This window comes from Mauremys mutica, chromosome 19 (genome assembly GCF_020497125.1).
Source record: "Mauremys mutica isolate MM-2020 ecotype Southern chromosome 19, ASM2049712v1, whole genome shotgun sequence".
Taxonomy (NCBI): domain Eukaryota; kingdom Metazoa; phylum Chordata; order Testudines; family Geoemydidae; genus Mauremys; species Mauremys mutica.
Genome location: NC_059090.1, coordinates 25,640,354 through 25,665,079, shown reverse-complemented (window position 1 = coordinate 25,665,079; position 24,726 = coordinate 25,640,354). Strand labels below are relative to the sequence as shown.

Here is a 24,726-nt window from a genome sequence, read left to right as displayed (position 1 = left end):
AGGTTGTGATGAGGCAAATGGGAATGAAAGGTATTTCATGGCAATAGATTAGATTAACATTGCTTCAGAATTTGGTCCCCTCATGCCACAGAGTACAAGGGCCCCTGCCTATAGCCAAGCATTTCAAAGGTGATGATAGATCATAGAGTTTAATGCCAGAAGGAACCATTAGATCATCTAATGACCTCCTGTATATCACAGGCCATTAAATTTCATCTAGTTACCCCTGTACTGAGATCAATGATTTGTGTTTGACTAAAACATATCTTACAGAAATGTATCTAGTCTTGATCTGAAGGCATCGAGAGAGGGAGAATCTACCATTTACTTGAGTAGCTTGTTCCAATGGTTCATCACCCTCAACTGTTAACAATGTGCATCTTTTTTCTAATTTGAATTTGTCTGGCTTCAGCTTCCAGCCACTGGTTCTTGTTGTTCTGCCTTTCTCTGCTAGATTGAAGAGCCCTTTAGTATCTGGTAGTTTCTCCCCATGAAAGTATTTACGAACTGTAATCAAGACACCTCTCAATCTTTGTTTTGATCAACTAAACAGCTCGATCTCTTTAAGTCTCTCCCTGTATAAGGCATTTTCTCTAGCCCTCAAATAATTTGTGTGGCTCTTTTCTGCACCCTCTCTGATTAAAGTTTTTGGATGTCCAACCTGAGACACCTTAATGGAGCCTGATTTTCAGAAGACAGGCACTCAGCTCTCTCTGAAAATCATGCCCCTTGAACATCTCACCCAAAATCACTTGTCATGTTCGCAAATTTTGGTCAAAGAGCCCAGTCTGCATCTTTTACTCTCCAAAATATGGACTCAGTGGAATATCCCATATGCGTGTAATCCCCTGACGTGATTCAGGTGCCTCTGCAGGATACAGGGTCAGAGTTCAGGATGTGAGGAACCTTAACTTTCAATTATTTATATATAATTGTGGTATTTCAATAATGCTTTATTTTTCTCATTAGTATTACAGTAATAGCTATTTACAAACTCAACTAACTGAATAATGTTTTTGTCAGCAAGTATTCTGGTGGTCTGATTTCTCCGTCATTTGCATGCCAAGATTTTTGATTGTTATTGTTTGCATTGCAGTAGCCCCCAGAGGCCCAGTTGGGGTCTGGGCCCCATTGTGTTAGGCACTGTATAAATACAGACAAAGCAGTGCTCCCTGCAGTCTGGGGGATCCCCGCTCTGGGACAGTATAAGACACAAAGAGGTAAAAGTATAATGGAAAGAAGACACATAATACATGACTACGTAAATGTTTTTCTAATCGTGTAAAGTGAAGTAGCAAAAAAAAAGTAGTTACTGAAATTAAATGGGACTTAACTCAGATAACTGCTTATGTGGCTGGGGAGTGGGATCCAGAACTTTTCACTACTAAGTCATGGCTTCAAACCCAGCCAACGTTGGTAGTGCCTGGAAGTTACCATTTTATCAGGTCTTTGGTATCTCTCGTGGAACGATTTGGTGGTTCTCAATTCAGTGTCACAAAGGACACCAACTGGCATCTATCTGCTGTTCAGCAGAGGCCAAGGACTGACTAGGCCATGGAGAGAGACAGAATATTTCTGACCCTCCAAGTCTAACCGTGGCCTTTACAGGTTAAGATTGGGCACTCTGCTGGGCCATATGGGCGAAGCGTGCACTCTTACATTGGCCCAGCAGTGCATCTTCAGCGTACAGGGCTGTCAAGCTGACACCTTACACTAAAAGGAAAAAAAGAAAAAGCCAAGGGGAAGGGGCAGGACACATAATGCCACACTGAGATGTCTGATCCCTCACAATTACCCAGCAAACCTTCTTAGGAAATAACTTGCCCCACTGGGAGATATGGATGCGTCCTGAGATAAACTGTTGCGTGAACAAGGGTAAAACAAACAGAATTATAAAGGCTTTATCTAAAGCCAAAGGAAGGAGAAATTGACAAAGATAAAAAGACAAATACTCAACACCACACAGAAATCCACCCACTGATGCCTGGAGCTTCACTAGTCCATCTAATCTGATAACCAGCTTTGACTTCGAAGGAGGGTGTAAACTTTCACCTCTCTCTGTCTGTCGCTCACACGCACTCTCAAAGGATTCTATCCTGAATGCCAGCCTGGTGGTCACAGGGTCCCCTGGAGCATGAACAGGATTGGGAGCAGTAGCAGGATGTGCAAGATCTAGAGTGGAGGCTGTGTGAATGGAGAAAGAAGTATCTCTGTCCCTGGGGTTAACTGATGACTCTGCTGGTTGCCAATAGCACTGATATCCCTTTTCCAGGCCTCCAGACAGTTTATATTTCCCATTTTTTAAAATCCCAATGGAGTAGGATGTGGGGGACTGTTCTGAGGAGAGAGTCTAAACCAAGGCCCATAATCACTGAATTCTTCACTGTCTCTGGGTCGGAGCCATACAATGTGAAATAGTATTAGGCCCTCTATACGCCCTCTTTCCTGTCACTGGGTTCCTGACCAGCTTTACTGGAGGTGACCCTGTGCAGGTGGAAAGTGCCAGCGTCCCAGGACTTGCCAGGGATTCTCACTGACAGCCTTGCCAAGAGAACCTAGTGGCTTCTCACAGGAACACTAAATGGGAGATGGATCAATCAACTTTTTAAAGTTTCTGTGGTTTCCACTGAATATGGGAGGCCAAAATCCACCCTTTCCTCTCCTCAGAAATCTGTCTCTTCCCCCCATTCCTACTGCTGAAACCCTTATCCAGGACCTGGTAATCTCTACCTAAAATACTGCAGCTTTCTACTCTCCAGCCTACTCAGTCTCACCTTTCATCCTTCCATGTCACAAGCTCTCCATCTCTTTCCATGCCATAGTCATGCTTGCCTCTTGCTTTCCTGGGTCTTCATGGGTCTGTCCATGCCTGTTTCTCAGCTCTTGTCTAGTGCTATTCATCCGCTTGGTCCCTGTGCTGAGACCATTCCATCCCACTCCCTTTAAAGCATTCGCCAAAAGGTCGCTGTGCTGTCTCCCACACTGCCAGATAGGTTTGAAATTATCTCCTTGATTCCAGATTCCACATAACTCTTTCCCCCTTCAAATCCCTCTGCAAATGTCCTGCTAGTCATGCTTTCTAGCATTGACCCACACTTCTGTGCCAGTTGCAGAAAGAGGGAGATGTAAGCCACCTCCCCTCAGTCCCCAGCACAAGGCTGATTCCTTCCCTCGGGCCTGAGTCACCATTGTGTTACCACCTGAGGAACTACACCGAAATACATGCAGGCATGTTGTCATAAAAACTGGAGTAACGCACCGGTAAATCAGACCCCTTGTCTGGAGAGGGCACTCTGCAGCCCATGGTCTCTTCCTCTCTGCATTATCCCACCCCAAGGAAAGAATCCCCATGCAACATGCTATTTCAGATCACTCAGCGGTCTTGTAATGAAGTAAATATGTTTAATTCAGAAGCTGGAATTGTCTTCCAGAGCAGAAGTAAGCCACAGTCCCATGGAGAAAGGGTAGGGTACAAACATTGGGACTGTTTCACTGTGGGGAAGGAAGCAGCTTTTGGATAATTTTGTGGATTGCAAAGGGCATTTTACAACAATACAAAATAAAAAAAAATAAATCCCAGTGATTAAGACCTGAAGTTGAACTGTGATTATAATTTGTCAATTGTCAGTTGTGAAAAATCAAATTAAAAGTAAACATATAATGATTTACAATGCTAGAAATCAAGGCTGTGGAAACCAATCAAAGTTCATCCGGGCCACTGCAGGAAACACGCTGGGAGAAAAGTGAACTGGACCAATGACTAACTGAGCTGTTCAATCATTCAAAGACAGAAGTAAATCAGGGAGAAGTTGCTACCATCAGCAAAACCAAGGAGTCTGTTCAGGACTTCTAGCCTCTTATCTGGGCAGGGTTCAAAGTCATTGACTGGTTTCTTTTTCTGTGTATAAGTTTTGCCTTTCCCTATAAAGGCTCTTCCACAAGGTCACTGTATATGGTACCCTCTTATTTCTATACCAGATCTCTGACAAGGTCACTGAATGCTTTGCCCTTTTCTCCATGACAGGAGGCAGATAACTGGGATCTGTTCCCCTTCTCTACCTGGGGCACAGCTGGGAGAAAGAGGCTAGAAGCCTAGTAAGAGCATATGAATACGGCTGTGAGCTAGTGTCTCAGTCAGCTGTGCAGTGTGCTCTGATTGTGTGCGTTCTCTTTCAGGAAGCCAAGTGTGGTTATGTTATCATCCTGATGGCGCTGTTCTGGTGTATGGAAGTCCTGCCATTGGGTGTTACTGCCCTCTTTCCTGTCGTGCTATTCCCGCTCATGAACATAATGGATTCAACTAGCGTAAGAGATCTGGCTCTTGCTTATGTGTGTGTCCGTCAGTCTCTCTGTCTTGGTGTGTCTGGGTGTCTCTCATCTGGTCAGTCCGCAGGGACATGCAGTGTTGAGGAGGAGGAAACTGCATGACTGTCACCCAGAGAGAAGGCTCACAGAATAAAGAATATCTCTGACCACCTGGAATGAATGCTGGATCCAGCTCCGGAAGTGAAACCAAAGGAAAATTATTAGCAGTATTGGATGCATGTAGCTTGCATAACAGTGTCTTTGACCCTCCTTCAGCAAATGTTCTCTCTCTGACTGTCTGGCTTCTTTCTCTGACTGTTTTCTCCCCCCGTTTTCTGTTATAGGTCTGTCGGGAGTATCTGAAGGACACCAACATGCTTTTCATTGGGGGGATGATGGTGGCCATTGCGGTTGAACACTGGAACCTACACAAGCGCATCGCCCTGCGGGTCTTGTTAATCATTGGGGTCAGACCAGCCCTGTGAGTGAGAACCTCAGAAGGGGTGTGGGGGGGGAGAGCGGTGAGAAGACCAGATTCACCCAGGGAAGGAGTTTGGAAATCTTTTCGTTCCTGATTCAGGAAAGCACCAAAGTACATGCTGACGTCCATCATTTAAGAGCTTTCTTGACCCAGGCCCTTTGTTTGCATTTGGTTCTCATCTCATTTCAGCCAGAGGAGTATGTGGGGCTTGGGAGTCTCCTGTGTGGAGGGATATAAGTAAGGAACTCCTTTGTTCTCTGATCCATACTGCAGCCAGCTCTCTTTCTTTCCCCTTTCTAGATACTGGCTGGAAGGACTGACTTAATAGGAAACATTTAACATTATGTAGCTAAATGACAGTGAGAAAGGGAACATCATAACCAGAACCATAGAAAAGCACTGTGTTAATGATTACAATCCTGGAATGGGGACTGGAGTATCGGTATTTAAAGAGATTAGAAAACCAGGGGCAATTTGGTTTTGAAATGATAATTGTAAGGCAAAATTACAGAGGTCTATAAAATATACAGAGAATGCTAGATAATCCTATCTACTTTGTTCCCTACCACAAGAACAAGGGAACATTTGAGGACATTATAAGACAATAGGATAAAAATAAATAAAACACTTTTGTACACAATTTGTAATTAGCTTGTGTATCTCATTGCTGTAAAATAATGTAGTAAGATCTAAAGGAGGACTAGACTTTTATATGAATCAGAACAGATTCTGCAGTGATAAGAGGTGGGATAAATTACAAAGATTATTGATCCTCAAGCTTAAGGATGTTAACTGATCGCTATCTGGGCTCAAAAATAAATTCTCTCCCAGGTGACAGTGTTATACAATTAGCTGTGCCCCCAGGTCACTATCACCCCAATTTCAGATCTGCTCAGCTGGGCAAACTTCATCTCATCCTGTGTTAAGGGCCCTCTGCTCATGCATCGTGTACAAGACAAAAGTTCTGTGCTGCTCTTCTCCCCTAGTGCTAAGGGCAGGCGCTGTACTTCGTTTCCTAACAGAGAGAGCTCTCTGTCTAAGGAGATTCACCACTGGGAATGCTCACCCTGGCCGTGCCCTGTACCCCAGCCCAGGACACATTAGCTAGTCAACAGCTAATTAAAGCATTTCCCCAGAGGAACAGGAGCTGACAGGACAGTCTTTATACCACAATAAAACCTATACAGAATTCTAGCCACAGCATGGAATGGTCTTCTGTGCAGTCACTAATGGATCCTGTCAAACACACTGTTGCAATATGTATCTTTTTCTCCTGGAAACCTCTCCTCCTCTTTTCTCTCCATCCTCTCCTAGGCTCCCTCTTCTTCCCTGAGAAGAATCCTGGGCTAGTGGTGAATTTACGTGCAAACAAAATCCAGGCCATTAAGTGTCTGTGGGGTGGGAGAGAAATGGAGTAATGGAGCACTTTGAGGAAAGCCTTTGTGCTCTTGACTTCTGAAGTGAGCTTCACATCAATCCTCTTCATTGCAGGCTAATTATGGGCTTCATGTCTGTCACTGCGTTCCTGTCTATGTGGATCAGCAATACTGCCTCCACTGCCATGATGATACCAATAGCCCAAGCTGTACTGAAGCAGCTGCACAAGTCAGAGGAGGAGACCAGTCCAGTAGGGCATGTGGCTGAGAGCATCAACAAAGCCTTTGAGCTGCAGGAGGTGCCAGATAAATCAGATGCCTCTCAAGAGACACAAAAACAAGGTGCGTAGCTGTAGGTGTTTTAGGAGTAAAGGTGTATATGTAGATTCCTTCTCCATCTCCACATTAGGTGCTTCTGGCCTCAACATTCATCTCTGCTTCTAAATTTTAACTTCATAAGGGAGAAAGATGTCTGTGGCATCCAGACTATATCAGAGAAGATTTCTGATATGAGAGAACTCTTTAATCTAGCAAAAAAAGGTATAACAAGACCCAGTGGATGGAAGCTGAAGTCAGAAAAATTCAAACTGGAAATAAGGTGCAAATGTAAAGTGAGGGTAATTAATCACTGGAGTAACTTTCATAGGGAAGTATCAAATTCTCCATCACTTGGATTCCCTATATCAAGTTGGTTGTCTTTCTAAAAATATACTGTACCTCAATCACAAATTATTGGGCTTGATACATGGATGGCAGTGTACAGTTCTCTGGCCTGTTTCATTAAGGAGGTCAGGTTGGAAGATCACAATGGTTTCCTACTGGCCTTAAAATCTCTGAATTTGTGAACAAGCAGCTCCCTTTCTTTATCAGCCTTCCTCTTCTATTCTGACCCCTCGATTCTACTCAAGTGCCCTTGAATTTGAATCACAAGCTTTTCTTAATCAGGTCCTGATGTGGGATGAGCTGCCAGTTCTCCAGTTGCCTGTGTTCCTGAATGTGTTTTCTTCACCCACTCCCCCCACAAAGTTCAGACATTGCTGATTCCAGTTACTAGTGTAGCCACGTGAGGTTATCAAACATCCATATTTTGTGTATTATTCCAATTTTCTCAAAAAAAACCTCCTGGGATTTTGCATCAATGCAAACATTAAATGGGACTGAGGCTCAGGGAACTGTCCTGAAATGACCATGTCTCAATGCCATTTCTCACCTTGGGATAGCCTGTTGTTCCTAAACTGGGAATACTGTGTTGTGCAGGCACAACAACCTTCCCCATTCCTGTCAAGCCCAGCTTGTGCAACTCCTCTCCTGTTCCTGCTTCTGCACCCAGATAACAGACATGTGTTGACAGTGGAGGAAGAGGAGAAACTGAAAGATGTGAAGCAGCTGGAAGAGGAGAAGCACCTGACATTTTGCAAGGGAATGAGCCTCTCTGTTTGTTATGCGGCCAGTATTGGAGGGATTGCAACCCTGACTGGTACTTCCCCCAACCTGGTGATGAAGGGACAGATGGATCAGTGAGTACAGAGGGGTTTGGGACTGCACCCCCAGAATTGCTGTCTGTTAGTAGTAACCTTGGGCTGGGGCTAAGCTGCAGCCAAAGCAGAGACGGAAAAGGTAAATTTGACGCCATTCTGAGGAAGGGAGAACCCGGACAAGCTCGTTTCGGTCTGGCCCCACAGCCCCCTCTCCTCTCTGGGCACAGATGATGAGGCAGAAATGAGGCAGCTGTAGTGGTGACATCTGTTTATACTTCCAGGCTCTTTCCTACCAATGACAATGTGGTGAACTTCGCTTCCTGGTTCATGTTCGCTTTCCCTACCGCGTTACTGTTGCTGGCTCTTTCCTGGATTTGGCTCCAGATAATGTTCTTGGGATTTGAGTAAGTACTTTATGCTCATTAAAACAAATATAAATTGATGTTTCTGCCATTGATCCTGTCACAGTTTTAGAGTAACTACACCTGTATTCCCTGCTCTGTGATCTGCTCCAGGAGTTCCTAGTCACGTTTCAGGTCTCCAGCCATCTCCTGTTTCTGGGTAGGAATCCTTGTCCAACTCCCTTCTGACCAGGGGTTTTAAGGCCTCACACTCACTGATCTATACTGTGATATCCCTAGCAAGCCAGTCTGCCTAAAGGTCAGCGCCTGGGCTTTGCTTTCTCTCCAAGTCTATTCCCAGTTACAAGTTACCACTCAGATCCTTCTAAGCAAGCATATTTATTCTGAATGTAAAAGCATCCCAGAGAATGCATATAAATACGATAAAAGAAACTACTTGCATGGTAAAAAGCTTACCAGAGGTCACTCCTAACTTCAACATAGGGGTCATTGCCTCAAACCCCACAGCAGTATTTTCCCTGTGTTTACATGTTCATAACAGTCTTTAGATCCAGAACCAGCACCCAGACTGAGCAGATCAGCTGTTTCTTTATACAGCTGGGGTCTTTGATCTCCAATCTGCAGGAACTGGTAATCACCCAGCAGTCACCCTCTCCTTTGGACATAGCTTCAAAAGGAGGGTTTTGCATAATCAGAGCATTTGTATTATCCACTCCCCAAGAAATCCACTTACCACTTACCCATACAGGTAGGAACTGCAGAGAAATAGTCAAACAAAACAGAGTCCCATTCAATTCCATCAAATGAAGGCAAACTAAATAGTGACACATTTTAAGTGCTTGTATACAAATGATAGTAGTCTAAAGTAGTCTAAGATGGGTGAACTTGAGGGCCTGGTATTAAATGAGGATATTGATATAACAGGCATCACAGAAACTTGGTGGAATGATGACAATCAATGGGAGATGGTAATACCAGGGTACAAAATATGCTCACGCTCGTGTGGGAGGTGGCCCTACAAGTGAAAGAAAATATAGAGTCAAATATAGTAAAAATCTTAAACGGAGTGCCATAGAATCTCTATGGAAAGAAATTCCATGCTTGAATAAGAAGCATATAGCAGAAGGAATATACTACTGACTCCCTGACAAGGATGGTGATGGTGACTGTGAAATGCTCAGGGAGATTAGAGAGGCTACAAAAATAGAAAACCCAAAAATAATGAGCGATTTCAACTATCCCCATGTTGACTACATATATACCACCTCAGAACAGGATGCAGGGATAAACTTTCTAGAATCATTAATGACTCCTTCTTGGGGCAGCTAGTCCTGGACTCCACAAGGGGAGAGGCAGTTCTTGGCTCAGTCCTAAGTGGAGCACAGGATCTGGTCCATGAGGTAACTATAGCTGAATTGATAAGTAATAACAGCCATAATGTGGTTAAATTTAACATCCTTGGGGGGGGGACCAAAGAAACCCACCACTGTAGCATTTAACTTCAGCAAGGGGAACGACACACAAATGAAGAAAGTAGCTGAAAGGAAATTAAAGGGAACGATCCCAAGTGAAATGCCTGCAAGCTGCATGGAAACTCTTTCAAAACACCACAGCAAACTAAATGTATACCCCGAATACAAATTAGAAGAAAAAAAAAATAGTAAGAAGATCAAAAAATTGCCACTATGCCTGAACAGCAGAGTAAAAGAGGCAGTTAGAGGCAAAAAGGCATCCTTTACTAACTGGAAGGCAAATCCTACTGAGGAAAACAGAAAGGAACATCCACTTTGGCAAGTCAAGTGGAAAAGCATAATTAGGCAGGCCAAAAAGAAGTTAAAGATCAGAGAAAGGGACACAAATACTAACAGCTAAATTTGTAAGTATAGTAGAAGCAGGAGGCCTTCCAAACAGTCAATGGGGGCACTGGAAGATCGAGGTGCTAAAGGAGCACTCAAGCAACACAAGGCCATTGCGGAGAAGCTAAATGAATTCTTTGCATCAGTCTTCACTGCAGAGCTTGTGAGGCAGATTCCCACACCTGAGTCATTCTTTTTAGGTGATAAATCTGAGGAACTGACCCAGATTGAGGTGTCAGTAGAGGAGGTTTTGGAACAAATTGATAAATTAAACAGTAAGAAGTCACCAGGGCCAGAGAGTATCACTCAAGAGTTCTGAAGGAACTCAGGAAACTGGAGAACTCCTAACTGTGGTGTGTAACCTATCACTTAAATCAGCCTCTGTACCAGATTTTTCAAAAAGGCTCCAGAGCTGCTCCTGGCAATTACAGGCCAATAAGCCTAACTTCAGTACCAGGTAACTATAATAAAGAATAGAATTATCAGACACATAGATGAATAAGATATGTGGGGGAAGAATCAACACAGCTTTTGAAAAGGGAAATCATCCCTCACCAATCTATTCGAATTCTTTTAGGGTATCAACAAGCATATGGACAAGGGTGATTCAGTTGATATAGTGTACTTGGATTTTCAGAAAGCCTTTGACAAGGTCCCACACTACAAGCTTTTACGCAAAATGAGCAGTCATGGGATAAGAGGGTAGGTCCTCTCATGGATCAGTAACTGGTTAAAAGATAGGAAACAAAGGGTCGGAATAAATGGTCAGTTTTCACAATGGAGAGAGGTAAATAGGAGGGTTCAGGGCCGGCGTTTCCATTAGGTGACCCTAGGCAGTCGCCTAGGGTGCCAGGATTCGGGGGGCGGCATTCTGTGCGCTCCCCATGGGGCGCAAGGGAGCTTCTGTTTCCGTTTCCATCGTGCCGCCGAAGAAGGACCTTCTGCCGACGTGCTGCGGAAAACAGCGGCAGGCAACTGAGCAGCTCAATGGCTGCCACTGTCGCCTGCAGCATTTCGGCGGAGGGTCCTTCTTCGGCGGCACGACAGGAGTAGAACTGGAAGCTCCCACGTGCCCCGTGGGGAGCGCACAAAATGCCACCCCCCGAATCCTGCCTAGGATGCCAGAAACTCTGGCGCCGCTCCTGGGAGGGTCCCCCAGGGATCTGTACTGGGACCAGTCCTACTCAACATATTCATAAATGATCTAGGAAAAGGGGTGAACAGGGAGGTGGGCAAAGTTTGCAGATGATACTAAATTACTCAAAACAGTTAAGCCAAAGATGATTGTGAAAAGTTACAACGGGATCTCCCAAAACTGGGCAACAAACCAGCAGATGAAATTCAGTGTCAATAACTGCAAAGTTATGCCCGTTGGAAAACAGAATCCTAACTATACATATCCAATTATGGGATCTAAATTAGCTGATACCTCTTAAGAGAACTATCCACGATGACACCGAGATCTCTATCTGAAAACATGTGCTCAGTGTGCAGCAGCAGTCAAAAAAACTAAGAGTATGTTAGGAACCATTAGGAAAGAGAGAGATAATAAGAGAGAAAATATCATAATGCCACTATATAAATAAATCCTTGGTACGCCCACACCTTGGTACTCCATGTAGTTCTGATTGCCCCACCTCAAAAAAGATATATTAGTATTGAAAAAGGTACAAAGAAGGGCAATAAAAACGAATCGGGATATGGAATAGATTCCGTATGAGGAGAGAGTAAAAAGACTGGGACTGTTCAGCTTAGAAAAACAACAACTAAGGGGGGGATACAACAGAGGCCTATAAAATCGTGACTGGTGTGGAGGAAGTGAATAGGGAAGTGTTATTTACTCCTTCTCATAACACAAGAAGCAGGGGCCACTGGATGAAATTAATAAGGAGCAGATGTAAAAGACAAGGAAGTATTTCTTCACACAAAGCACAGTCACCCTCTGGAACTCGTTGCCAGGAGAAGTTGTAAAGGCGAAAAGTATAACTGGGTTAAAAAAGAACTAGATAAGTTCATGGAGGCTAGGCCCATCAATCGCTATTAGCCAGGCTGGGCAGGGACACAACCCATGCTCTGGGTGTCCCTAAACCTCTGACTGCCAGAAGCTGGATGACAGGGGAGGGATCACTTGATAACTGCCCAGTTCTGCTCATTCCTTCTGAGACATCTAGCACCAGCCACTGTCGGAAGACTGAATACTGGGCTAGATGGACCATCTCTGACCCATATACCATTCTGATGCTCTTATGAAGTCAGGGCACCTAACCCCTCCTATCCGTTGTGCTGCTGTGGCTATATTTCTGTTTTTAGCGCACTAGTCTGATCAGAGCTAGCCTGGGAATGTCTTCCTAAACTGGAAATTACACCTCCATCCCAAAGCGTAGCAATACCTTTTGTCTCTCCCATCTTAACCCCCGTCTCCCAACACCTTTGAGCCCACTTGCCTCTCCAGCTACTGCCCTTTTCCCCTGTCATCTCTAAGCTCACTGAATGCACTGTTCACAATCGCCATCTTGAGTTCCTCTCCTCCAATTCCATCCTAGACCCTCTCCAATCTGGCTTCTGCCAACTTCCACTCCACCGAAACCACGCTTGGCAAAGTCTCTCATGACCTGTTCCCAGCCTGTCTGTCATTCAGGCGCATAACCTTGGCATCATCTTCAACAACTAGATCTTCACATCCAGACTATGTCTAAATCTTGCTGATTCTTTCTGCGTGACATCTCTAAGATGAAACTGTTCCTATTCATCCACACAGCTAATACTCTTAGCGTCTTGCATCTCCGTCACCATAACAATCTGTTCTCTCATCTTGACAAATGCAGTCTTGCCCTGCTCCTATCCATTCAGAATGCTGCTGCAAAGATCACTTTCCTAGCTGGTTGCTATAAGCCCGTCCTCCCTCTTCTTGAATCCTTCCACTGGCTCCCCTCTTCTCTGTCGCATCATACAAAAGCTGCTTGTCTTCACTTCACAGACCCCACCTGTCATCTTTTATTCATTACTGAAATGTCAGCAGCATTCTGAATGGATAGGAGCAGGGCAAGACTGCAATGGGCCCATGATGCCAGTCTCCATTGCCCACTTGTTAAATGTTCAAACAAGGCCCTTGATGCTTTCTCCCAGGCTGCTCCTCACACTGGTGAGGATCTGTCCATATTCATTCTCAAAGCTACCTCATTCTCTGCCTTCAAATCCCTCCTCAAAACGCTCCTTTGCCTCAATGCCTACAAAAAACTTGACATCAGTTAACCTGATGGTGCACTGAGACCACAGCTGCCCATTTTCTCATTGTTTCCTTGTTCCCACCATCTCTCTCTCTCTCTCTCTCTCTCTCTCGCTGTCCATCTAGTGTCTTTTGTCTCACATTTAGCCTGTACACTCTTTGGCACAGGGACTGGCTTTTTAGTCTGTGCCTGTGCAGCACCTAGCACAATGGGGTCCTGGTCCCTGACGAGGGCTCCCAGGCGCTATGGTCATACAAATCAATAATATGGTTTTGGCACTCCGAGAAATGCAGACTTTGGATGCCAATTCAGTATGTTCTTTTAAGTGCTGCAGATACCCAGGGAATTGCTATGACATCTGCTTCTCTGTTTTATTCTAGCTTTCGGAAGAATTTTGGTTGCGGAGGTAATGCGTCTATGAAGGCCAAGCAGAAAATGGCTTACAAGATTATCAAGGACGAGCACAAGAAGCTGGGCCCCATGAGATTTGCAGAGATAGCTGTCACAGTCCTCTTCTTCTTATTGGTGGTGCTTTGGTTTACCAGAGACCCTGGGTTCATCCCAGGCTGGGCAACTAATGTCTTCAGCAAGAATGGCGAAAGGTATAATTACTTTTCCCGTTCCCCCCAAGCAGCAGCCAAACACTGAACAGTAGAGATCCAGTATGGGCGTGCGGGAGAGTATCCTGCCTTCTCACCTGCTCAAACCCCATTGGCTGTCTGTTCCCATCTGGATAAATCCTGCATAGTCCGTGGCCTCGCCTTTCAGCAGTACCATGCCTAATCCAGATGTAAAATCTTGCCCCAGATTGTGCTGCCCTAGCTCCTTCAATACCCCTGCCAAACGTACTAGACTCATTTCTGGATCAATCTCTTGCAGTTATGTGACTGATGCGACAGTTGTCATCTTCATTTCACTTCTGATGTTTCTAATCCCTTCAGAGATCCCCACCTATCTATGTCATAATAGGGCTCAGCAAGCGCCACAACAAGGTAAGAACTAGCTCAGTACATCAGAAAATCGCAATAGGACACAGGAAGTTTCCCTGCATCTTGGATTTACAAGGGGAATTTCAAACACTGAACAATTCCAAGGAGCCAAAGGATAGTGCTGGGGATGTAACTTCAGAGCTGTTTGTGGTTTCCTGCAGGACTGAAATTATATGCTTTCCACTGTGCAGTTCGCTGATCACAGAATAATTCCGTTTCTGGTGCATCTGATGAAGTGGGTTTTAGCCCACAAAAGCTTATGCCCAAATATGTGTGTTAGTCTCTAAGGTGCCACAAGTGCTCCTCATTCTTTTTGCTCAGCAAAGGGAATTATATGCATGAATCATCACTGCTGAAGCTGGAGAGTCAAGGAGGAGATATAAGATTTCCTGGGAGGATATTTAGCAGCTCTGAGGATATGTTCCCAAACATCTAGTCCATTCTTCCACCTTCTGGGGGTGAGGGCGAGTTCCCTACGACTTACTCACTAGTGTTTTCTCTAGTCTAGTTTTAAAAGTTTGAAGTGATGAAGCTTCCGTCACTTCCGTTAGGAGACAATCCCATGGTCTAGTAGATCTCACTGATCGGAAGTTTTTCCCCTACCCCATCCCATGTTGCTCCAGCTCTCCACTCCCAGGAGGAAATGCAAGAAGTGGGGAGTCTCACAGGCATCAGACCCTAGTAGTGTTGCTGTGTTTTAGCACAAACTCTCAGCTACACTAGGAGCATGGAGCTGAGGGAAGGGCTATATTGTGGGCACTGTTGCTGTTTGTCAGGGGAGCAATGTGCACCAGAGCAACTAAAGGAACAGCTGGACCAATGTCCACAAAGCTGCTGCAGCTTACACTTTCCCCTTGTCCTTGGGAGTGGAGTGCAGAGATGCTCTCTGGATGTGCTCTCCATCCCTGTGGCTCACAGATTGGTTCTGGATTTTAGATAGTACAAGGCAGATTCCAGTGCTCCCTGCTCTCTTGGACTGGAAGACGGTTAATCAGAAGATGCCTTGGAACATTGTGATTTTGCTGGGAGGTGGCTTTGCCCTGGCCAAAGGCAGTGAGGTAATTTCATCTCTCTGCTTACTGGAAACATTCATCTAACTGGACAAGGTTTTATTTTGTCCTTTTATTTTTGTTTGCACCCTGTGGAACACCAGAGGGCACTCTGGTAGCACCAAATGCCCATTCTCTCAGCTGGAGACCAGCATTAAGAACATGTCTTGTGCTCGCTCCTGAGTTTCTATTGCTGCTGTGCACAGGTGACACAGCCACTACCCACGGAGGCAGAACAACTAACTGTGATTCTGAGCAGGGGACACATGCGGGAAGGGTCAAACACATCAAATAATGCAAGTCAATGATGATGTCATGACAAGCTGCCCAACTGTTGCCAAAGTGTGAGGAGGCACAGGCAGGCAAGATCTGCCATGATGGGATTCCAAATGATTTCAGGCTTCTTTACTGTTCAGTGCTGTATCTGTGCAATGCTGCAGTGCCACCTAGTAGCCAGCTGGGCTAAAGGCCGTCTGATGCAGACACCTCCCATTAAACCGAAGTTGTGCAGCAGGTGTGACTTGCATCCCCATATACATTTGTTAGCAAGGGTGGCTGTGAAATGGAATAGAAAAGAACAGAATGAAAATGGTAGAACGTAGAGCAGAGTCTAAGTCAGAAGACTTTTCCACTGTGATTCGGAGAACATTATGAGTAGCAATATATGCAACTGATGGGCCAACCATGGACAACTTGTTCCTCTCTCACCTCAGATTTGGAAATCAAATGTTGGAAACTGATGTAGAACAATGAGATACTGAATTGAATTCAACGTAAGAAAGCACCATATCTAACAAATAGTCATTTGTTTTGTGGTAACAACGAGAAGCCCCAGTCGGGGATTAGGACCCTATTTTGCTAAGCATTGCACACACCGATAACAAAAAGATGTTCATATAACACAAGAAACAGTGGGTGGCTACACCAAACAGATGGTGCGGTGAAACACATGGAAACAGCGAGAGGATTATGATTAGTGTAGTAAAGCAATGGTCGCAGCCTGGTTACAGTACTGTGCAGATGTTAATGGGGAACTACCCTCATACATCAGAGGTGGCATAGGAGAAATTGTTTATGGAACAATCTGATGAATAGGAAATAAAGACCTGCACTACTGGTGGTCCAGAAGAGGTGGTTGATGGCTCCATGCTGTGTAAGAGATAATAAATAAAGCAGGGATAGGCCACAAAGGAAGTTACAGGCGAAGATAAGTTGTTTGTGTTTGATGTGGTGGGAAAAAGGGAGCCAGTGAAAGGCTGCAAAGAGTGAGAGGACGTGGTCTGAGTGACAAGGCAGGAAGATCACCTTAGCGGAAGTGCTTTTAATGGATTTGGAGGGGCTGGAGGGGTAAGGTGGCATTTGTCAATACCAGAAAGGAGGAGGTCATAGTAGTCAAGATGTGAGATGAGAATGCGTGAAAGTTTTAGCTGTGTGGACAGAGGAAAGGCTGAATCACAGAGATGTTTTTCAGGAAGAAGCAGCAAGATATAGACATGGTCAGGGTGTGTGAGTCTACAGAGACAGCTAAGTCAAAACCGACGTCCAGCTTACAGGCCTGAGTAACAGAGCAGATGCTGGTATTGTCCACAGTCACTGAGAAAGGAAGGAGGAGGGGTCAGAAGGAGTAAGAACTCATTTTTGACTATGTTGCATTGAAGTTGGCAGCTGGACCCCCACAATGGCCTGTCAGAAAGAGGGGCTGAGATTGTTATTTGGACAGGAGACAGGTCCAAGCAGTGATCACGTACCACTAATGCCCTGCACAGTGTAATGGGAAAGAACCCCTTTAGATCAATAAAGGACAATGCAGTATTCTTTCCCTCTCAGTGGCGTTAGGATGAAAAAAGTGTGTGTGTCTTATTCATTCCCTTGAGTTCTGTTGCCTGTGAATAAAGACGAGCTGCTTTTCTCCAGAGAGCAGTGAGTGAGGCAGTGGGATTGGCAGGGGAAATATGTTTACTGAGTGTAGCTCATTATGGCACTTGCCCAAGGACATGTCCACGGTGCTGACTGACCTCTCTCCATCCCTCTCTTTCAGGAATCTGGTTTGTCTGAATGGTTAGGTAACAAACTGACCCCTTTGCAGAATATCTCATCTCCCGCTATTGTTTTGCTGTTATGTCTCCTGGTTGCCACTTTCACTGAATGCACCAGTAATGTGGCTACCACCACCCTCTTCCTTCCTATACTGGCTTCCATGGTAAGTGCCACCTTTTCAGATTGCTTCTGCAGGAAAAGTAAAAGAACCTTCAATCATGTTCCAAGTACAAACCAGTTACTCAAAAACTCTAACAGCCAACCACAGGCTTGTGTCCTTGATCACGTGATAAGGTTTAGGATATAGATATATTACATATATTCTTTCTAAAATAATGTGTGCAGGTGAAAACCACAGGGCTGATAGGCCAGGCAACTGCAGTCCTTTTATTCACAGCGAAGGCAACGGCAGTGTTAACTTCCCCCTACCACCACATCAGTGTGCATCATCGTAACCTGCCAGGATCACCTCTAGGGGTGACAGCATAGATCAGTCTCCATGGTCCAGTCAAACCTTTGCAGCTCCACTGAGAGTGGCTATAAGGAGACCACTAGTACCAAGTGTGGGGGTAGTTTTATGATGTGAAAATCTGGCCCCAGCAGGAACTGGAGTAAGAATCACTAGACTTATTTTGCATAAGACCCTGAACAGTATGACCTGTAATTCTTCACTGAAGACAGCCAAATTCCCCCTTACCCAACCACTGCCCCTCAGAGCTTGGGGGCTCTCTCTTTCAAGTGGTACATTTACGTAGCTCTTGACATATGACTTGGATGACTTTTTCCCTTTGTTCACTGACTCTGGATTGGACTGTGATCATTGTGATTAATAATGTATATTACAGTAGTGGCCAAATGCCCCAAGCAGGATCAGGGCCCTGTGTGCTAGTCACAAGGAGCTCCTGCTTCCTGAGCACAATGGGAGTGACTGGAAGCCTCTGAAGGGATGGAAAGTGTCCTGGAGTGTCTGGGAAAGGGAAAGGTGGGGCATGTGTCATGGCTAAACACAGCCAGATTCTTCTGGCCCAGACTCCCTGTGAACTTTGCTGGTATTAAAACTGTCTCCGTTCTCACCTCCTGCACAGGCTCAAGCCATCTGCCTCAATCCGCTCTATGTCATGCTGCCATGCACACTCTCAGCATCGTTGGCATTCATGCTCCCAGTGGCTACTCCTCCCAATGCCATTGCCTTCTCCTATGGACAGCTCAAGGTTACTGACATGGTGAGCAGCAGGGCACCCCTCCGATTTTCACTTACACTGTTTTTTACCTTTCTCCTTTTTTGTCTTAGTTTTTCCTTGACAAGGTATTACAGAGCGGATTGTACCCTGCTAAAAGCAAATGGAATAAAGAGCACAGGCCTGTGCATTAACATAGGTCACCGTGACCATGAAGTACACTCTGAGCCCTATGAACAAGAACTGCTATTGAGCTCTTAGAAAACAGTCAGAGACACTGCATGGAAAGAGTTTCTTAGGGTGCTCCAACAGCACCCGGAATTGATGGGAAATGGACATGTGTAGCTGTGCAGATAAACTAAATACAAACTGTGGTAATGGCAGAAGGGTTCCTATCATGCTGCTCTTCTGCACAGTCTTCTGCATAGCTTAAGCAAAGCCTCAGATGTTTGTCTCTGCCAGTTATTCAGTGCATTCCACCATGGCTGGACGTGCCTTTCTCATGATAGCACAGAAAGAGGAGGGCATCTTTATAATTGACATATAAGGGCAGCAGCGTTGCCCTCCCAAAGTGAACGTCAAATTTAGATGCCAAATCAAGAAAGTTCTGCGTAAGTGTGTGGCTGAGATTCCAGGTCTTCTGAAAAGACTTAGCCCTATCCAAATAAATACTCGAAGTCTTCTGAACAGCTAGGATATGGAGCCCAGTTTACTCTGATGTGAATGGGGTTTTGGAAAGAAAACCAGATGAATGGTCTGGGTTAAGTGATTTAGCGTCAGCTACAGGCAAAAACAGTGGTATTGAAATTAAACCTCTTGGGTTTAATTTAAGACAGACGAAAGGCCCAGAGCTGCTTAAAGGGGCTCTGAGGTTCCCAGAGCAAGCTGGGGGAAAATTGCCCCCAGTGCAGGAACTGAGGAGCACAGCCACAGACTGTACTGTGAGGATCCCTCACAAGACCAGCTATGGGGCCATGCTGGTAGCGCTGGGAGAGGTGTGCTGGAGGAGAGGCCACAGCTCCACAGCACTATGCAGGGGCCACTCCAGCCTTCAGAGCAGCTCACAATTGGGAAGGCACAAAGGTGGCATAAAGTCATCTCCGGCCTCCCTCCCCCCAGGCTGAGAACTGTGTGGTCTGCCTCAAAGAGGCTCCACTCAGAATCCGATCCCTTGATTCCTGTTTGTTTGCTCTGCACACTGCTACTGGAATCAAGGGATCCCAAATTTACAACCCCTTCCCCACCTGGGCCTCTATATCCCCAGCACAAAGCTGAGCCATTCCACCCAGGCCATCTTCCTCAGATGGACATGGCTGCCCATCCTGGGTGCCAGAATAAGGATCTACAGATCAAGCCACAAAAGCCGTCCATACAAACTCCCTACTCCTGATCAGCAGAGCAGAAAGAAAAACAGACTTAGTTCAAGTATTGACACTGTTTCTTTACAATTCTAGGCTAAAGCTGGGAGTGTTCTCAACATCATGGGTGTCCTGACAATCATGTTAGCCATAAACACCTGGGGCTACCCCTTGTTCGATTTGAACCACTTTCCAGTATGGGCAAACAGCACGTCAGCAGCTTCCTGTAAATAATACAGATGAACAATGAAACCAATTGCTGTGTTTGATGGAGCAGTATTGTTCACTCTGACCAGCAGCACCATCTACTCAAGCTTTGGTGATGTACTGGACCAGACACAACATCTAGAAACAAAGTCACCCAGATGTTAACAGCAACACAATTATCTGACTCTTCTGCTGTATGCAAAAGATATAGCCTTGCGCTGTGCAACCCTTGCTAGGGTCCCCAGGCTACCTCTCTCTTGAGAGCCAGTGGGAAATTTTCCCCAGTATCAGGCACATCCATTGGCTCTCAGATTTTGACTGCAAATTCAGTGTTTGTTTTGAGTGTGCAAGAAGAGGAAAGGACGTGTGACAGAGAAGTGTATGTAAGAGGGTGGAAGGAGACATTTGCACCTGATGATGTGTACGCAACTGTGTGTGTTTGAAACCTCTGTTTGTAGGTACAGACCTCTCTGTGTATGTGTGCTTGTGCATGGTGAACATAAAACGGTAAGTGTGATCTGCAAGCACTCCGGCAATGTATGTATTGTAACAGTTATGGACAAATCAAAACACTATCTAGCCCATTCTATTTCTCTGTAATTTATTTATTTTAAATTCACTCTGTAGCTGAAGTTCATAAGAGCTTCTGAAAGTAAGAGGCTGTTTTCACTAGAACATCAATCCTATGACTATTTATGGAGGCTCAAAAACTATGCAGGAGTAGACTATTTTTTTGTCAAGGTCCAAATTTGTTGGTCAATGTATAGTCAAGGTCCAAACTCCAGAGAAAATAACAAAAAAAAACAACAAACCAACAATAATAATGATAATAATAAGTACATAGAAAGATTTTGGGGTCCATTCAAAAGTGTCTGGCAGTCCAGATTTGGCCCACAGGCCGCCTGTTGACTACCCCTGCTGTAACAACATGACAAACTCTAGCATTCTCCTGAGAATGGGAAAATTCTTGTTTCCTAAAGTATTGGTTGAATTAAAGAATGTGTATGCAATCCTACATTTTGGCTAGTTTTTCTATAAGAAACCAATCTTTCTGCTGTCATCTTGCACATATCAGCTCCCCAAACCCTTGCCCCTCTCCCCATGGCAGAACCAGCATAACCAACATTTCTTTTAACACCAAGGAAACAATTATGGAATATCCCTTGGTTTTCAGATTTCAGGTCAAATTGCAGAAGTGCCTACGTGACGTAGGAACGTAAGCATGCACTGACTTTCAGTGGGATGTACCACATTCCAAAGGGGAAGATTTTAAATGATGTGTAGGTGCCTAACAATGCACATAGGCACCTGGTGGGATTTTCAAAAGCACCTAAACAGGTTAGATGCTTAACAGCCACTGAAACTGAAATCAATGAGAGTTTAGCATCTAACCTACTTAGGTGCCTTTGAAAATTCCATCAAGTGCCTATGTGTGTCTCTAAGCACCAAAATACCTTTGAAAGCCTGGCCCAAAGTCATATAGGCACTTCTGAAAATGTTACCTTTCATCTCTCGATTTACTGTGTCCACTAGAGAGAAGATGGACAGTACTATTTATCTCTGGGAGGAGGGGAGTATATCATAATCACCACGGCCATTGGTAGGGAAATGCAGAATGTTATCTGCAAATTTTTGAGAGAGAAACCATTGTCTCATACAGAAGCCATACCTAATGCAGGAAAGAGCACAGAGAAATGGAAAATCAAGATTCATTTTGACAGGCCACTTCCTTGCCAGCCTTTGGGAAAACCAGGCTACAGGTTCACAGAACACTCCTGATGTATTTGCATAAAATCTGCCTTGTTCAGGAATTCCTGCACCACACACCCTTCCCCCCACTCCCACCCCTCCAGGTTTGATTGTAATCACACAGCTGGTAAAACAAGTATCAGTCTACAGGTACACAATGTGCCAGCTGGAGAGCAGGTGCCACTAAAACCGTAGGCTAGAAAGGGTTTATCCTGCTCTGCTAATGACCTGCCATTTCATTTGTGTGCAGTATTAGAAGTCAGATGACCTTACCCATCTGGCAGGATACAAATTTATACAAACAAATATTTGATGCCACCTACCAAGATCCCAGCAGTCTGCACAGGGAGGGTTTATGATTTGCTCATGCACTTACTTCTGTAGTCCTGTGTGAGATGACTACAATAGCCAATGCCTTATTCAGAGAAGGAATCTTCTCCTCCTCCTTCAAATATGCAGTAATTCTACCCATACTGAAGAAACCCACTCTGTATACATTAATTCTAGCCATGCACCATCCTGTGTCAAGCCTTCCATTCCTGAATGAGCCCATGGAGAAGCTAGCCAAAGGCTAACTGCAAGCTCATCTAATTGAAGCCTGGATTCAAGCCAGGACATGAGTTGGAAACAGCTTCAGTGGCACCAATGGAAGGTTTCCTGTTACCTATGGATGGAGGGCAGACATCTGTTCTCTCCCTTCCACACCTCTCTGCAATATTCAGCCAATACACTCTCAACCAATTGTCTCACCTAAGAGAAGCAGCAGCGCTCCAGGGGAACGTGATAAAATGCCTTAAGTATTTCCTGGAGGGGACACAAAGAGTACTGATGAGAAACAGCACCTCTGTCACTGGACCACTCACTTGTGGAGTCCCGCAAGGATTCTCCCTCCAGTTGTATTCAGCACATACATGCAGCGTCTAGATGAAACAGTAACCCAACATGGGCCTAAGTGTCAGCAATATGTAGATGACTCAAATGACGCACATCTCTACTTATCCTTCACAATGTACAACTCTACTATTACCACCAAGATGGCTCAGTGCTTGGAGAAGATCAGCTCATAGATGAAGAACAGTTGGTTGAAGCTGAATCCAAGTAAAATGGAGGTGGGCTGGTGGGCAGAAGAAAGCACTTTGTGGCGTTTGCTGCCACAGTACCACCTCCTTTGGTTAAGATACACACCCATAACTGGTGTGCTCCTGGCTTCCTCACTGATGCTAAGCATCTTCCACATGTAGTAACACTTTCTGCCTTCTCTTGTTGGCTAGAACATTCTGTCCTATTCTGGTGGATGATGACTTGGTTTTAGTTATACATGCCTTGGTCACCTCTTGTCTGGACTACAGCAATCATACCTGGGCACAAAGCCATCAATCCTAAGGAAACTCCAACCAGAACAGAACACATCTCCTCAGCAACATAGGTTGTTGTGAACACATCAAGCCTGGCCACTGGTCTTTATGTTGGCTTCCCATAGAATACTGAGTCAAGTTCAAGGTCTCGATGTCTACCTGCAAGGTGCTCAATGGTGTGGGACCAGCATATTTAAAAGATTGCTTAAATGAGGGCTATGGGCGACATCTCCACTCCTCGGTCACAATGGGACTCGGTACCACAAAGGTAAAGCCGGTGTGTGCACCAGACAGAGCTTTCTCATGGGCTGGTTCAAAACTTCTGCAATAGGTATGTGGCTGGGAACCCTGAGGGGCCATATTTTGAGATGAAATTGGTGACCTGAAGGCTTTCTGCCAGACAGCATGGTGCTGAAAGACAGGGGATCCACCCAGGAAAAACTGAGAATCCAAGTTATCTTATTACCTGGAGGTGGCTTTGATGTTGGTGCCTATTTATTTCTCCACCCTATGAATTTTATCCTGAGACATGATTCCAACTCCTCTGACTGTTTCTTCTCTCCAACTTATTATCATCATGATTGGAAGACTAAAGGTATGTATATGCTGCACCAACAAAAACCCACATCAGCGAGTCTCAGAGTCTGGGTCATCTGATTCACGGAGCTCACCCTACAGGGCTAAAAATAGCACTGTAGATGTTCTAGCTTGGGCTGGAGCCTGGGCTCTGAAACCTGGCAATAGGTGAGGGTCTTAGAGCCCAGGCTCCAGTCTGAGCAGCAGTGTCTACACTGCTAATTCTGGCCCCATAGCATGAACCTGAGTCAGTAACCTGGACTCTGAGACTCACTTTTTTCTCAATATAGATGTATCTCTGGATGAAGAGGTGTGTTCTATGTGTGCATCTAAAAGTGGCAGGTTTCACTGTCATTCTGAGTATTAATGGAGGGAGTTCTCTCCCGGGGGCCAGATGCCACGACAGCTCAGGTTCCTGCTCCTGTCAGTCTCACTCCTTGTGTTGACAGCTCCTAAGGGCTTTAAAAATTATGACCAGGATCTTGAATTTGATTGGGTATGGAACCAATGCAATAGCTAGAAGACAGGGATGAAGGGTTTGCAGCATTTTCCTTTCCCATAGAAGAGTCAGGACGCAGTTTTCTGTGACAATGGAGCTTTTTCAGAGCGCTTTTGTACCATGATAAACCATTCACCTTCCCTCCCTGTGTTTAGACCTATCACATATTATCCATTTAATCTTAGTATTTGCACTACACGCATCACCATGGAATCTGAGTGCCTACCAGAATGAAAAAGCCAAACAGATGGTTTATCACAGACCTGTATTCCCTCTTTGCTCTTCACTTCCAGGAACAGAAGTGTGTGTGGGTTTGTTTGTTTTGTATTTTTCTTCTCAGTTCTTACAAATGGTTTTCATATCCTTCTAAATTGCTGTTTAGCTAAGCTATAAATATTTAATCCTTATAGTATGTCCCAATAACTCTGTCCTTCCAGCCCCTTAAATCCTCCATATGATTCTCTGACTTCTTTCCTTCATGTCTACATCTTTAAGGTGCTGAGTTGTTCAAAAGTAAATGCAGGAGTGCAGGTGCAGTCTCCTCACCAGTATTAAGACAGTTCTTGAGGTCATTAGAGGCAGAAGAAATTTGCAGCATGGGGTGCCCAGGGGTAAGTGGGGTAATGTTGTGTATTCCCAGTGTC

General features: G+C 45.0%; 1 protein-coding gene across 2 annotated transcripts in view; it reads left to right on the top strand.

Annotated features, from left to right (window-relative positions):
- SLC13A2 (solute carrier family 13 member 2) overlaps nt 1–20,851 on the top strand; it is a 36,172-nt gene extending 15,321 nt beyond the window's left edge. For both annotated transcript variants that reach the window (XM_044994200.1, XM_044994199.1), the window contains exons 2-12: nt 4,177–4,305; nt 4,650–4,786; nt 6,278–6,504; nt 7,493–7,679; nt 7,922–8,044; nt 13,466–13,687; nt 13,965–14,077; nt 15,011–15,132; nt 17,162–17,323; nt 18,246–18,383; nt 19,793–20,851. In XM_044994200.1, the coding sequence (XP_044850135.1) occupies nt 4,207–4,305; nt 4,650–4,786; nt 6,278–6,504; nt 7,493–7,679; nt 7,922–8,044; nt 13,466–13,687; nt 13,965–14,077; nt 15,011–15,132; nt 17,162–17,323; nt 18,246–18,383; nt 19,793–19,930 (1,668 nt within the window). In that variant the 5' untranslated portion in view covers nt 4,177–4,206 and the 3' untranslated portion in view covers nt 19,931–20,851. The remainder of the gene's footprint in view (nt 1–4,176; nt 4,306–4,649; nt 4,787–6,277; nt 6,505–7,492; nt 7,680–7,921; nt 8,045–13,465; nt 13,688–13,964; nt 14,078–15,010; nt 15,133–17,161; nt 17,324–18,245; nt 18,384–19,792) is intronic.
- The last annotated feature ends 3,875 nt before the right edge of the window (nt 20,852–24,726 follow it).